Consider the following 13,816-nt stretch of genomic DNA (forward strand, 5'->3'; position numbering starts at 1 on the left):
ATGGGAAATATTTTGAATTTACATTTTGTGTATTTTGTTTGTTTGTTTTCTTTTCTTTCTGAGAGTTTTAAAATTAAGTTTGTGAAAAGCTGGGGAAAATATATACATTACATCTAAACTGTGCAATTTTAAATGAATATTGTACTGTTGTATGTACACTTTGGGTTCTTTTTTTTGGGTTTTGTGTTGTTTTATTTTATTTAAGAAGGGAGATTTCCCAACGGCTGCACTGTCTGCCTCTGTTACTGTGTCTTTGAATAAGGTCCATCACACCTACACTGACCTACACTGACACTCACGCTGAATACGAAGACATAACACACTGATACGCATCCCTCTGACAAGTGAATTTTTTTCTTTTCTCATTGTTGATTCTAGTGCAGCCATGTAAAAAAGAACAGTGGAAGACATAAAAAAAAAAAAAAAAAAGGCTTCACATTTATATTGTACTGTGGATTTTATTTCATTTCATTGTGTTGCCCCAGCCAATGACCGATATGATGCTGTATTGTTTTTTATTTAAAGGGTAGCATTGGGATGACTACATTATTCTGGTTATAACTTGCGCTGTGCACTTTTTGTTTCCTTGAACCCAGACCGAGAGCATTTAGAGAATAATTATTATTATTGTTATTCACAGCAATAGGGTTATTGTCTCAGTTTTGGTTTGGATTTCAGTTGCATTTTTGCTGTTACATTTCCGTTTCTGGGTCACATTATTAGTGGAAGATGACAAGGACCTGTCATCCAAACTCCTCACATCCATTACTGTAAAACAGTTGTTGTTATTTATTGCCTTTTGTTCCTACCATTGAGTATTTCTTCCAAGGTTCAGCAAGCCTTTAACTGCCCTCACTCATTATAAATCGATGTCTTCTCAGGTGCTGTGGAACCCTGATGCAGAGCAGGCCCTCTTAGCTTTAAACAGACTCCCCACCCACATTAGGCCTCCAAAATTGTGACCGTATCACCTCTGTTCTCCTTCACTATGTCCTGTAGCTGGTTTTTTATTTTATTTTTGGGAGGTGCAAATTTTTGTGTAAAGACGAATCGGGTGCGTAACGGATGTTGGATGTTACTGCTGTAGTAGTCTTGGATTTTCAGCATGACTGAGGATGTGTTTCTACGCGGGTTTTTGATGCAATTTGGATGTTACCTTATCGACAACTGTTAATTTCATTTTTTATTATTTACAATTTTTTAGAAAAAAAAAAAAACAAAAAAAAAAACAATCTACATATGTACATATCTACATACAGATGGGCTGCGATTTTGAGCCATGGGAAAACACATGTCTCAACAGGGGGGTTGGTGGTACAGCTACATATGGCTTTAGCCTATATAAAAAAAAAAAAAATTGATACATGCTTTATGTGGTTAAAAACAACAATTGGCTTCTTTAAGTGGAGCAAGCAGCTAATGTCACTCAACAAGATTGCATGCTTTGTATGGGGCCATGACCATTATTACAGGTAAAACCAGCGGTTATAACTCAACCAGATTGTCGTTGCAGAAGTTGGGATCAAGTTTGGGATCAGGTTGTTTGATCGATTGCCCACAAACACCACCGGGTTGTGTGTCTTAGTAACCCTTTTATTACCAGTGTCCATATATCCAACAACAATAAGTAACCTATTATTCAAAATAGACAGCCTAGTGCCTGCAGACTGGCACCAGACGAAGCGGTCAACCCCGCCCTGGGAGAAGCTAACAGATCCAACTTACATAGATGCAATTGGGGTTCCCAGGGGGGGTGCCTGACGAATATAAAATAGCAAATCAAATAGCATCGGGATTAGAATCAACCTTGTGTTGGTGGTGTACGATTAATAAGAACGTAGACAGGATCAACTACATCCATTACAATGTTCAGAAATTAGGAAATTGGACACAAGACGGTTTTGAGGCCGTGCATGGGCAATTATCCGCCACTTCCCTAATGGCTTTTCAGAACAGAATAGCGCTCGATATGCTCTTGGCTGAGAAAAATGGGGTTTTGCGCCGTGTTTGGAGAGCAATGCTGCTCGTTCATACCAAACAACACAGCTGCAGGAGGCAGTCTGACATTGGCCATTGACGGCCTGCGCACCCTCAACTGGAAGATGAAGGAGCATTCAGGGGTGGAAACTACGATGTGGGATTCCTGGATGAATGTATTCGGGAAATACAAAGCCCTAGTTCAATCTGTTTTAACATCTATGGCTGTATTTGCAGCAATTCTGACCTTGTGTGGATGTTGTTGTATTCCTTGTCTGCGCAGTCTTGTGAACCGTCTCATCACTACGGCCTTATCACCCAGGGAGGTTGATCCCACACAGTTATACCCGCTCTTGGAAAATAAAATCCACGATGAGGGCTTTGAGATGTCCATGGAGCCCAGTGACTTACAGTTGAGCCAACTGTTCTGAGAATCTATCTTCGAGAATTGAAGCAACATCCCTTTGAGTGTAAATGTATTGCTCAGTTTAGTCGAAAATCCTACCGGAAGAGGTTATTAGGGAAGTACTATAGAAAAAAAAGTTCAATACATGATAAACAGGGGGGAAATATTGGGGGACATATGCTTGACTCATTATGTTTTAAATGTATTTTTTGTTGTTTTAATTCTGAATTTCCTGAATTTATCAGGCTTTTTTGTTGTTTTAACTCTGTATTTCCTGAATTTATCAGGCTTTTTGTTGTTTTAATTCTGAACTTCCTGTATTTATCAGGCAAGGTGCTGTTTGGATAAGGCTGGAAACGACGTTCGGAAATATGGTGACTTATGGTGATAGGATGGTAGAATATGGATCTCTCAGCAGACTTGAATCTGCTGATTCAAAGAAAAAAAAAAGAAAAAAAAAGGAGCAGCGTTTTGAATCGGCAGGGTAGCATTTATTCTGTCCTCTCCTGAACAGCGACACCACGTTTTTGTTCTCTTGAATGCTTGGTTGGTTGCATTGTGGTTTCGATTCGGTGCGTCATGTGGCCTGTTCTCAGCACCGTACTACAGTCCCTATGTGGTCCAGAACGGCATTATCACTCTGTGTGATACTCACGATTTTTTCTATTATTATTATTATTGTTGTTATTATTAAGAAGAAAAAAAAAAAAAAATAGATATATGTATATATATCACTATACTCACGATTTTTTCTATTATTATTGTTGTTATTATTAAGAAAAAAAAAAAAAAAAAAAAAAAAGGTTTGATACATGATAAACAGGGGGGAAATGTTGGAAAATGTATATAAGTTATCATGCTATTAACCTTTACTACCTTTTTGACATATATATCCCACATGTATTAAACTCTATTAATCCTTTTGACATATATATATATCTCGCATGCATTAAACTATATTAATCTTTTTAATATGCGCACTACATTGAATCATTAGTCTCTTCAGAAACTGGTGGGCTAAAGGCTGTTTGCAGAACAGAATGACCGCGACTTGATAAGAGGAGGCCTGCAGCTGCGGAGAAGCAAGAAAAACAAGAAGACCTTGGCGATGGAGCGTCTACCAAAGAGACAACCCTACATGCAAATTATAAGCTTATTTGGTGTGATCCTGTGATGAATGTACCGCCCTATTATTGAATAAAAAGAGAGGAAGCGGAAGAGACGGCAGAGCTTTTTGGAGGCTGCTGTATTGGTCGTCTCTGATCGCTCTCCTTGCAAGTAAAAGAACTCAACTTCTTCGTGTCATTCTTCTCTGGTTTATAAGTGTTGGAACGGTGTACAACTCTAACACCTATTTACTGTGTTAAACTATGTATATAAACCTTATAATTACGAGAGATTGCATTTAAGTGAATACAAAACCAAATTGGAGGGGGTCCTGAAATATGTGAGAAACTGTCATGATCCGGACCGGCAGGGGTAACTCCGGATCCGGAGTTCGGACCGGAGTTTCATGTTTGTCTTGTGTAATGTTCCCTGATCGTGTTCACCTGTTGTATATTTATATAATTGTATAAAGCTATCCTGTTCGTGTCTGTTCGCCATCAGGTCACTGCGTGTTAATGTTCCATTGTCCTGTGCAGTTTGTATTAATCCCCTGTCATGTGAAGTCGTGCATATGCGTCCTCCTGTATGCGCCCTGTAATCAGAAGGTTGCCACCAAGGTGCCACTGAGGTGCCACTGAGCAAAGCACCGTCCCCACACACTGCTCCTGTCACGGCTGCCCACTGCTCAATCAGGGTGATGGGTTAAATGCAGAGGACAAATTTCACTATGTGCACTGTGTGCTGTGCTGCTGTGTATCACATGTGACAATCACTTCAATTTACTTAACAAGCTTAAGTCATCTAACCACTTAAACATCTGCATTGGGGTTCATGGAAGACAACAGAGGCCATTGTTAAAGTTGACTTGTTTCACTGCATGAGGCACTTTCTTTGTGTGTTTCAGAGCATATTTCACTCTACAGTGTATTCAGCCAGTTTGTATCTGCAGTGTTCTCTGTGGTTGATCAAGGTGACCTAGAGGAGCATTTAAATATTGGTTTGCTCATTGGTAAATTCTTGACTATTTTATATTAACTTTCTTTATCTTTATGTGGTGTTTTGTTGGAGTTGTCAAACTCATATTTTCCCTGTTTCAGATCAGACACCACCACCCCTACCTCTACCAGTCTCTCCACAAGCTGCCGCACTGGCCCAATTAAGACAGGCGGTCATGTCTTTGTCCTGTACCATGGCAAGTGGACATATTTTAAGATACATTAAGCACCTGGCTAAGAAGAGGAACACCCGCTCTTCACTGAACACAAGTGAGGAGAGGTTCCAGGAGACTCAGAACCTGTGGCAGCATCTTACTACAGGAAGTGAGACAGTCAAGGTTACAGTCACTACCCTGCCACCAGCAGAATTTAATCCTCCCACCAGGAGTCTCCCAGTGCCAGAATCATCTCTGACAAGACCTGATGTAGACAGGATGGTGAAGGAAATTGTGGAGAAGCAGTAGGCACTACAGCAGCAACAACAAAAAAGACCACAAGGAATTGTCTTGCATGTGGCCAGCCAAAATCCCTCTTCCTTGGTGATGGAACCACCATTCTTTTTTTTATCAGTCAGCGGAAGTTAAATACTTCTACTGCTCTCAAAAGGTGTTCAAGACCTATGCAGCCGAGGGTCTCACTGATCCCAGGATGAACTTCCAGGATTTTGCTGCTACTCCTTTCTTCCAAAAGTCTACTGTTTATACCATGTAGAGGGTTTGCAGGCAGAGATGACCTGGGAGCAGTTTCAAAAGTCTCCCTTTTATGAGACAGAAAAACAGCGTTGGTCAGAAGAGAGAAAGAAGTAGCACATTACCTGCTACTTCAGCAAGAGTTTTATTCGTGTAATTCCATGTAAATTCAGCATACTTTCACAACTCATTATGACAGATTTTAAAAAAACATTTATGCTGATTTTGTCATTTGAGTAACCCATGGAAATATACACACACACACACACACACACACACTTGAATGGATGATTATTGTTTTAAATGTTTATATGTTCCCTAGACTTATCATTGTGAAATCATAAGTAGTAATGTCTACTTAAAGCAATAAAGAGAGTTTAAAGTGTCCTCTGTTCTTTCTCTGTAGTTGATACCATGTTTATGAATAAAGTTTTTTATTAATCGTTACTTTTATACTTTCATTATGCAGTTTAAATTGGGTTTAAACAGCTGTGTCATAAGACTGTAATATGTTGGTGCAGTGAATTTGAAATGTAACAATTAATCTGGGAATTATTAATTAAATAATAATAAAAAAGCTCAAATCCTCTTGGCTGTGGAATGAGAGGAAATGTGAGCTTGTGTACTGCCACCAATTCAAGGCATCCTGAGTCAGATGTAGGTGTTACTCTCTTCAAAACTATGCAGACACAGGTCGGCTCTCGAAACGGGCTTTATTGCGTGACGTTCTTGCAACTTGCGCCATGCACCTTGTGCCGTGAGGACTGTATTTAAATAAACAGTATAACACGTTAACAATTAAATGATACAAATATTCAACATGAACATAAACAGAACATTTTAACAAGTACCTCGTTGGCTGCTTGTCCTGAAAAGAGATAGCTTCGCTCTAACTTAACATTGCATTTTAGCAGAGCCTCATGTAAGACATCTGCCACCTGCAGTCCATTTGAGGGATAAGGTGTCTCATTTGAACAATAATCATAAACCATTTAACCCATAATAATGAAATCTTTTCAAACTTTTAACATTGTCCATAACACTTACAGTAGGGACGAGGCTTTGCAGTACCTGTTCTTTATTTCTTCAGCCCTTGCAAAGGGGGTCTTGGGTTCTACTTTTGCTCCAGTATTCCTGAGTGACTGTCCCAGCAAACTCACAAGCAGTGATGATGCGGCCATTCGCTTGGTCTGTGTTGGAACAAAAGAATATAAAATATGGTGGGGTGGGGGTAATATGATAATATATGTTCAGATCAGTTTATAATTTATGCTGTCTCCTCAGTCACTTCTCTGTTTACATCCAATCTCTCCTCCTCTGTTAGAAAAGTCAGTCCTTTAAAGCGAGGATCCAGGGCAGAGCTTCTTTTCTACCGCACTGGTGTAACTGTTCATGAGATCTGTTCAGACAGTATTCTTGATCTTGTGAATCATGTTGAGTCTCCTATGGTGTCTGTCATGTTTTGTACATATTTTCTGTCCAGTTTTTCCAAATTGTTATTTCTGGTAATGTGTTGAGCATATTTCCAGTGAAAGTGGGTTTGCTCTGTCCTGTTTGGTCGGTACAGTTTTTGTAAAGGAATATTTTGTTTTGAAAGACTTTATTTTAGTACATTTTTTGAGTGTTGTGGCACACATGTCGTAAAAGTTGAACGTTTTGTTGATTTTGGTTGCACTGAGAATGCGTCTCAGGTAGGATTCGAACCCGGGTCGTCTGCACCAAGGAGCAGTTCCATAAGATGTGGGCTCGCGCAATTTTTTTGTTCTTTAAGGTGAAGGCAGCAGGTTTTCCTATTTGGTGCCTAATAAAGTGTTCCACAGGCGAGCACTTGTGCAGTCCGTCAGGCGCTTCCATGAAATGATTGTTGTTCCTCTTTTGTTTTTCCCTGATTCGCGTGGCTGTTGTTGTTTGCAGGCAGCGGGGACTTTGCGCCCCCTTGCGGCTGCATAAAGAGTGTCACGTGACCTTGCGAGTTGAGCCAAAAGCCGCTCCGCTTGCGGTGCGCGCCGGTGTGTGAGCGTTAAACACCAGCAGGTGGCAGCAGCAGCCCAAAAGTTTGTAATGGCTGCCGATATAATATAGCTCAGCGGTAGCGCGCTGATACAAGAGTCCAGGGGTCACCGGTTCAAATCTGGTCATTTGCATAAACAGCATTTAACTTTTTTTTTAAGGACGAGGAAACGTAACTGCGGCCAACAGCAGTCTGCATGCAGTTATTTGGCCGTATTCATTCCTATGGGCAGACCATAAACCCGCAGAAGTGTGCATTTGGGGCCTCAGAGACTGAGTATCTGGGTCACATTATTGCAATGGGATGATACAACCACAAGCAGCTTCCATCCTTTCTCAGATCTCAGAGTCCTAACCAGGTCCAATGGATCGAGGCAGCAATTATGTCCTTCCATGACATTTGACAGTCACTGAGTAAGCAGCATGTTTTATTCAGTCCCAAATTTGATCATCCCTTTATTGTACAAACTGACCCTTCTGACAGGGGATTGGGAGAGGTGCTTCTGCAGGGGCCACCTGATGATGGTCATCCTGTTGAATATATCAGTAGGAAGCTGTTCTCCAGAGAAGTCCGCTATTCAACGGTGGAAAAGGAGGCACTAGCTATCACAGTTATAATAGTTTTGGATTTTTCATTAGTTTTATTTCGTTTAGATTTTTTTTCTTCAAATTCAGTTAGTTTTAATTCGTTTTTAGAGGCAGATTTACTAGTTTTTATAAGTTTTGATATTTTGAAATTGCTTAGTTTTAGTTTAGTTTTTATTAGTTACAGTGTTAGTTTTAGTTTTTTTTTTGTAAATTAGGATATTTGTCAGGTGCATGAATCAAAATCACCAGAATAGACTTATCCATCTTAGCTCCGATGAGGTTATTGACTCTTGCAGCTCCGGGTGTTTTGAATTTTGGTTCGAGTGAAGTGGTGAACTTTTTGAAGGTAATCGAGTCACACAGTCGTGTAGACATTCCAGTCTTAATAAACATATTTACCAAAGCTTCTTCTCATTTGTGGTGTTCCTGCGTATTTACTAGCCAGCTTGGTCCATTATGGATGCTGTCGTATCACGTTCCTTTCCCATGTTACCTGGCCTGGCTACCGCTTCTCTTTCGGGGGAGGGCGGGCGAGAGGCTAGCTTGTTCAGGTACTCTTGGTTCGCCTTTTTGTATGAGCTTTTCAAATGGGCTTTCAGATTCGTGGGGTTTTTCCCCTTGAGAAGTATTCCACATATTGTATCACCTGCTTCTACAACAAGACACTTACTTTTATTTTTGCCACTGTCATAATCAAAGAAATCCCAAATAGGACTTTCTTCCGCTTTCTTCCGACTTTCGCTGCAGCCATCACGCTAGCCGGCGGGGTCACGGACAGACTATGGACACGTGACGTCACAGACCACGTGTTACCATAATGGTCAAAAACCTGGCTTAAAACTGGCAGCGTGAAGTAAATAGATTTTAATTCAACCCAAAAGGCTTATTACAAAGACGAAAACGAAGGACGTTTTTGCTATAATATTAGTTCGTTTAAGTTTGTTTTGTATACACACAAAACAGTTTCAGTTAGTTTTTTTTTTAACTCTTTATTTCAGTTAACGAAAATGCTTTTTCAATTCTAGTTTTAGTTTTATCGTTCGTTTTCGTTAACTATAATAACCTTGCTAGCTATTAAGTGGGCCCTTGACTCTTTCCGCTATTACCTTCCTGGGTAGAGAATTCATGCTGGAGATAAGGCACTGAAGTGGATGGAAAAGATGAAGGACTGCAATGGAAGACTCAGTCGGTGGAACACGGACTCGCAACCCTTTCGCTTCACCATCCGGCATATCCCAGGCAAAGAAAACTTGACAGCAGACTACCTCTCTCTCTCTGCTGGAGAGTTTTGAAAGGGGGGAGTGTGTGATGCCTGCCGCCACACAGGCTAATAGTGTACCAAAAATAGTTCCATACATCCCACAATATAGTTTACTTTAATATAATTTTTTTTCTTTAACGTTACATCTCTTTGTGTAATGGGTCAGTTTAGTTATATTTAAGTGGAGTCTTAGTGTTTGTGAATTTGATCTCGGTATGTTTAGTTGACCTCTTTTATGGGCCTTTTTTCTTTTGAGCCCTTTGTAACGTTAATTGTTTGGGTATTAAAGTTCTGCTTTGCCACAAAAAATCTAGTGATCTTTGCCTGACTTGTCCCCGATAAGGAAATTTTAAAAATACATTTAAAGTAAATGTGGGTGTGTCCATGTTATCATTTTAAAGTAAAAAAAGGCAATAAATAAATTACTAACATAACTTCATTCTATTTATCATTTGGTATGTGTTATGATTGATTGATTGATTGATGAAATCCTTTATTGCTGTTGCAACCATGTCAAAAGTACTATTGAAACTTGGCCATCATCCCGACCATACATACACACCATAAACACAGCACAGCACATTGGGTGGTGGTGGTGGACAGGTCAGGAAGATAGGGGAAAAGGACACAAACAAGAGCAGGATACACATTAGTATAGAGGAGACAAAAGACAACCCCCAGATTGTACTCCAATGGGGAGTACATTGTGGGAACCATTAAAAAAAACACCTCAACAACGTAAGCACATAGAATCTACACAAACTGCACAGTTCTTGCTGCCTCAAGAGAGCACAAAATATCATAATGGACTCCTCACATCCTGATCATGACCTGTTCCAACTGCTGCCATCAGGCAAGAGATACAGGAGCATTAAAACCAGGACAAACAGACTAAACAACAGCTTCTACTCTGTTGCCACCAGGGCACTCAAAGACATTTAATCCATCTTTCTACCTCCAACTCAATTTCTTTTTTCATTTGCAATAAAATTCTGGTACATTATACAGTTTCTAAAATTATTATGAATTTATGCTCAGGAATGTGTGGCTGTATGTAGACAACCCTAGACACTTCTGGATAAAAATGAAATAAGCATCACAAAAAAAGACATTCATTTTAAAGCCTTTTTTATTTTTATGTACAAATATTGTGCAAACATTCATAAATATTGTGCAAACATTACTTTATTGATATATATTGAGCATATTTTTATTTTTAACTATGTACATTGGAATTATTTAAAATTGCAGAACCCACAGCCACAGTAAAGACAAAAAGAAACCTTGTGAGGAACAGAAACAAGGCTCAACAAGGCACAACTTATTAATTAAATTACTTAAATGGTAAATTACTTTTATAATATTACTAATAATAAACATATGTACACAATTGTAACAAAAACGATAATATTTACAAGCAATAATATAATCACTACTAATAATAAACATATATGAACATTAAAAATGAAATCTGCTGTACTGCTCCAAAACCAGTCTGGAAATCCTGAAAAAGAATCAGACGTTCAATCAGATCGAAACTCCATGTGTGTGTGGTTGGGTGTGTGTGTGTACAAGAAGGTTTGTGTTTTATAACAGTTATGTGCATTATATGAAATTAAAACTATAGAATTTATTTCTTCAAAAACTACCTCACATAAAAATACTGAAAAGTCCTGGTGATGTCATCAAGGTGGGGAACAACTCCAGGTCCTGCAAATTCAACAAAATTAAACACATATTAGAAAAAAAAGGGACAATAAAAGAGAAGAAAATTAATAGAGCCGAGGTCGCTTGGATGGCGAAGCCCCAGCAGAGACCAGGGAGCGATACAGCTCCGCCATGAGGCAAGGATGATCCATCTGGACGGTCTTCCATCCAGGTGTCCTCAAGACGTCTGAAAAATGGCTAAAAGAGAAAAGGAGATAAAGCATCTTTTTTATTAAAGATTCACACAGTATCATCTATCTTCTGAAAGTAAGAAACAGCCCAGATTTAATGAGCTGTGGGAGCGTCACCCACCTGTTGATGAAGGTGATGGCCTCTTCCTTCAACTCCGGGGTCAAGTGGAAGTCAGCGATGATGAGGATCTCGGCAGCGTTCTCCACCGTGAGACTCCTGCACAGAACTTCCTCACATATCCTCTTCAGTCGGTCCAGGAGATACTGGAAGAGCGAAAAAGAGCGTCTCAGATCCTGCTGAGTAAGTGTGTGCTGAGTTTGCATTACTGTGTGTGTGTGTGTGAGAGCATTAGCTACCATGTCTGCTGCTACTAGCAGATCGGCGGCCATGTCCTGTATGTTGGGTGCTTTGCCGCTGTAAATGAAGGTCACCAGCTCTCTCAGGACCTCCGGCTCCACCCCCTGGATCTCCACACGGTTCTAGAGGAGAAAGCAGAGCTTAGATGAATTTGGTTCTGAACACTGACAGTAAGAGAGAAGCCAGAGTTTGGACTGTGTCTGTTAAACTACAAAGAATGAGGATTACAAATCTTTCTTTTCTGCTGTAACGTGAAACATATTGGGGATTACAGGTCAAGGGCTATGATTTAGGACAGAGACTTACGGTCTGGCGCTCCTTCATGTCATGTGTGAACATGGCCCTGAAGACTGGACAGCGAGCTGCAGAAGGAGAAAAAAAAAGGAACAACGTTAGATCGCCAGAAGATCACCATTTCCATGTGCGTTTGTGCACATGTGAGTGTGGTACCTGCTAGGATGGCTTTGTGGGCCTGGAACTCCTGTCCCCCCACAACCAGAGAGCAGTCTGGGAGCAGGGACTGGTCCCACAGGTTCCCGAGCTCATCAGCCATCCTGCACACGGGCACCTTCACCTGCTGACGCTGGGTGTTCTCCGGTGGGAGCAACACGTGAATCTACAACAAGCCAACACAGCGGTTACTACACTTTACTCAGCTACAACATCCATGCACACAAGTAACGCTGTCAGCGTCCAATAGGAGACGCTGTTACTGACACGTCTAATGTGTTCAGTGTAGTTATGCAGACAGAACTTACTTCACAGGTCACTGTCAGGGTGTCGTCCCGAAGAATTCCCGCTTCCTCGTCCATGACGTCTTCCCGTCTGGCAAAGGTGTCGAATCCAAGGACATTCCTGTCCCTCATGGTGTGGACTTTAATCTCTGCAGAACAAAAGCACACAAATAGGCTGTGTGAGTCCAGAAAGTGAGAGAACACACACACACACACACACACACACAGTTACACTGTTTTGTATCTCCAGGCGGAATCACCTCCGGATATGGCCTCTTCTCCATCGCTGTTGAGAATGACCATCCTGCCCTTAGCACGGATACCTGTCTGTGGACCACTGTCCAGCTGGAAGTAGAGAGACAGGTACCCTTCGTAGTGGCTTACGCCATTCGTGTACAAGAGCAGGGACCTGAGAAGACAGAGATAAAAGAAATGCAGTCTGAGAAAGACGCCGCCATTCAGAGCAACAGCAGCCAGAGTCTCGAGCAGCAGTCCAGCACTGAGATCTTTCATGGACGCCACACCTACCATTTCAACTCTTCACTGGCATTGGTGAAGGAGCTGCTCCTCACAACAGCTTCGGCAAAGCTGAACTTTGTGATGGTCCAGGTCAGTGAAAACTTTTCAGTTTTGCACTGTGTGTAGCAGCGGACGCTGGACATCTCTGCTGCTGAATCAGGAATCTTCTCCTCGCTGATGAATTTCTCTTCTCTGATGACTCTCTCTTCACTCTGGAACCTCTTCTTCTCCAACAACTGCAGTCTTTTGAATGATCAGAAATCTCTAATTATATGAAATGATTGAGAGAATAAAGAGACATAATTGAATATTTGCACAGGGCCTTATTAGCAATATATTTGTCCTGATATTTCAGTGCTAACAAGTGTCCAACATCTCAACATGCAGCCAGACAGGGAGAGAACCACGTGACTAAAGAACAGAAAGATGAAGTTGTGGTGAAATTACATCTACAAATGCTGAATTTACCTTCCTGAGCAGTAAAAGTACACGGGCAAACACAGCAAACTACAGTCACACAACCAGACTACGAAGTGTGAATAATTTGGTTCCATGTGCTACTCGCTGTGTTACTTGGTCACTACACCGAGTACTTTCACCTCGTTTTTCAATAACTGAAGCCGCCAAACATGGAAAATACGATCAATAATTACGGCGTTTGCGTGAATATTCGTATCAGAGTCTTTAACATGATGTCGGGTCGGTAAGCGCCGCTGCTGCAGTTTGTCGTCAGTATTTTATCTAGAAATCATGTTGCCAGATCAGAAAGCAGCTGCTCCACCGCCGACAACTTGATGTTTTAGTTACTCACCAACTCGCTGCTACTCAGATTCTCTGTCCTCGCAGCTCTGACTGTTCATTTTAAATCCTGCATGTTGTGATAAACTCCGTTACCATGACAATGACGTACTTTTCCCGACGCGACGTGCAGCATAAAACCAGCTTTTAAAAAATGCAACTGTAAATGAATTGCTGAAATAGTAAAAAGAGTATAAAATAAACTTGTTGTAAAGTGCACTTTGCTGCTCTTTTAACTATTACAGGGTAGAAGCTGATCAGATGTGTGTGATAATTAACCCTCGTCATGTCCCTCGGCTGTTATACACCTTTTGTCCTCTAGGGGTTGTTAATAACAACTTCATTCAAGCACATTGATGCAATTTTTTTTATTCCATTTGAAATGCAAAGCCAATAAGACCTCATTTACATGCACCTTGTTTATTAGAAAAAATAATTAAATCAATTATTCTAAATTGAAGAGTAAAGTGTGTTAA

The 13,816-nt window shown here is 40.7% G+C and overlaps 1 protein-coding gene across 2 annotated transcripts; it reads right to left on the minus strand.

The window, feature by feature from the left end:
- Positions 1-10,486: 10,486 nt before the first annotated feature.
- LOC114795442 (speckle-type POZ protein-like) lies at positions 10,487-13,459 on the minus strand. Of its 2 annotated transcripts, none has more exons than XM_028988706.1 (10): positions 13,354-13,459; positions 12,552-12,806; positions 12,284-12,432; positions 12,048-12,172; positions 11,740-11,905; positions 11,596-11,651; positions 11,289-11,411; positions 11,053-11,195; positions 10,683-10,938; positions 10,487-10,537 (listed from the first exon to the last, which is right to left on the minus strand). In XM_028988706.1, the coding sequence occupies exons 2-9, from the start codon at positions 12,683-12,685 to the stop codon at positions 10,806-10,808; spliced, it is 1,029 nt and encodes a 342-aa protein (XP_028844539.1). In that variant the 5' UTR covers positions 12,686-12,806; positions 13,354-13,459; the 3' UTR covers positions 10,487-10,537; positions 10,683-10,805. The 2 variants fall into 2 exon arrangements, with proteins under 2 accessions (XP_028844539.1, XP_028844540.1); XM_028988707.1 differs by having other exon boundaries at positions 12,552-12,785; positions 13,354-13,403.
- Positions 13,460-13,816: the final 357 nt, after the last annotated feature.

The sequence above is a fragment of the Denticeps clupeoides genome, chromosome 8 (genome assembly GCF_900700375.1).
Source record: "Denticeps clupeoides chromosome 8, fDenClu1.1, whole genome shotgun sequence".
NCBI classification, from domain to species: domain Eukaryota; kingdom Metazoa; phylum Chordata; class Actinopteri; order Clupeiformes; family Denticipitidae; genus Denticeps; species Denticeps clupeoides.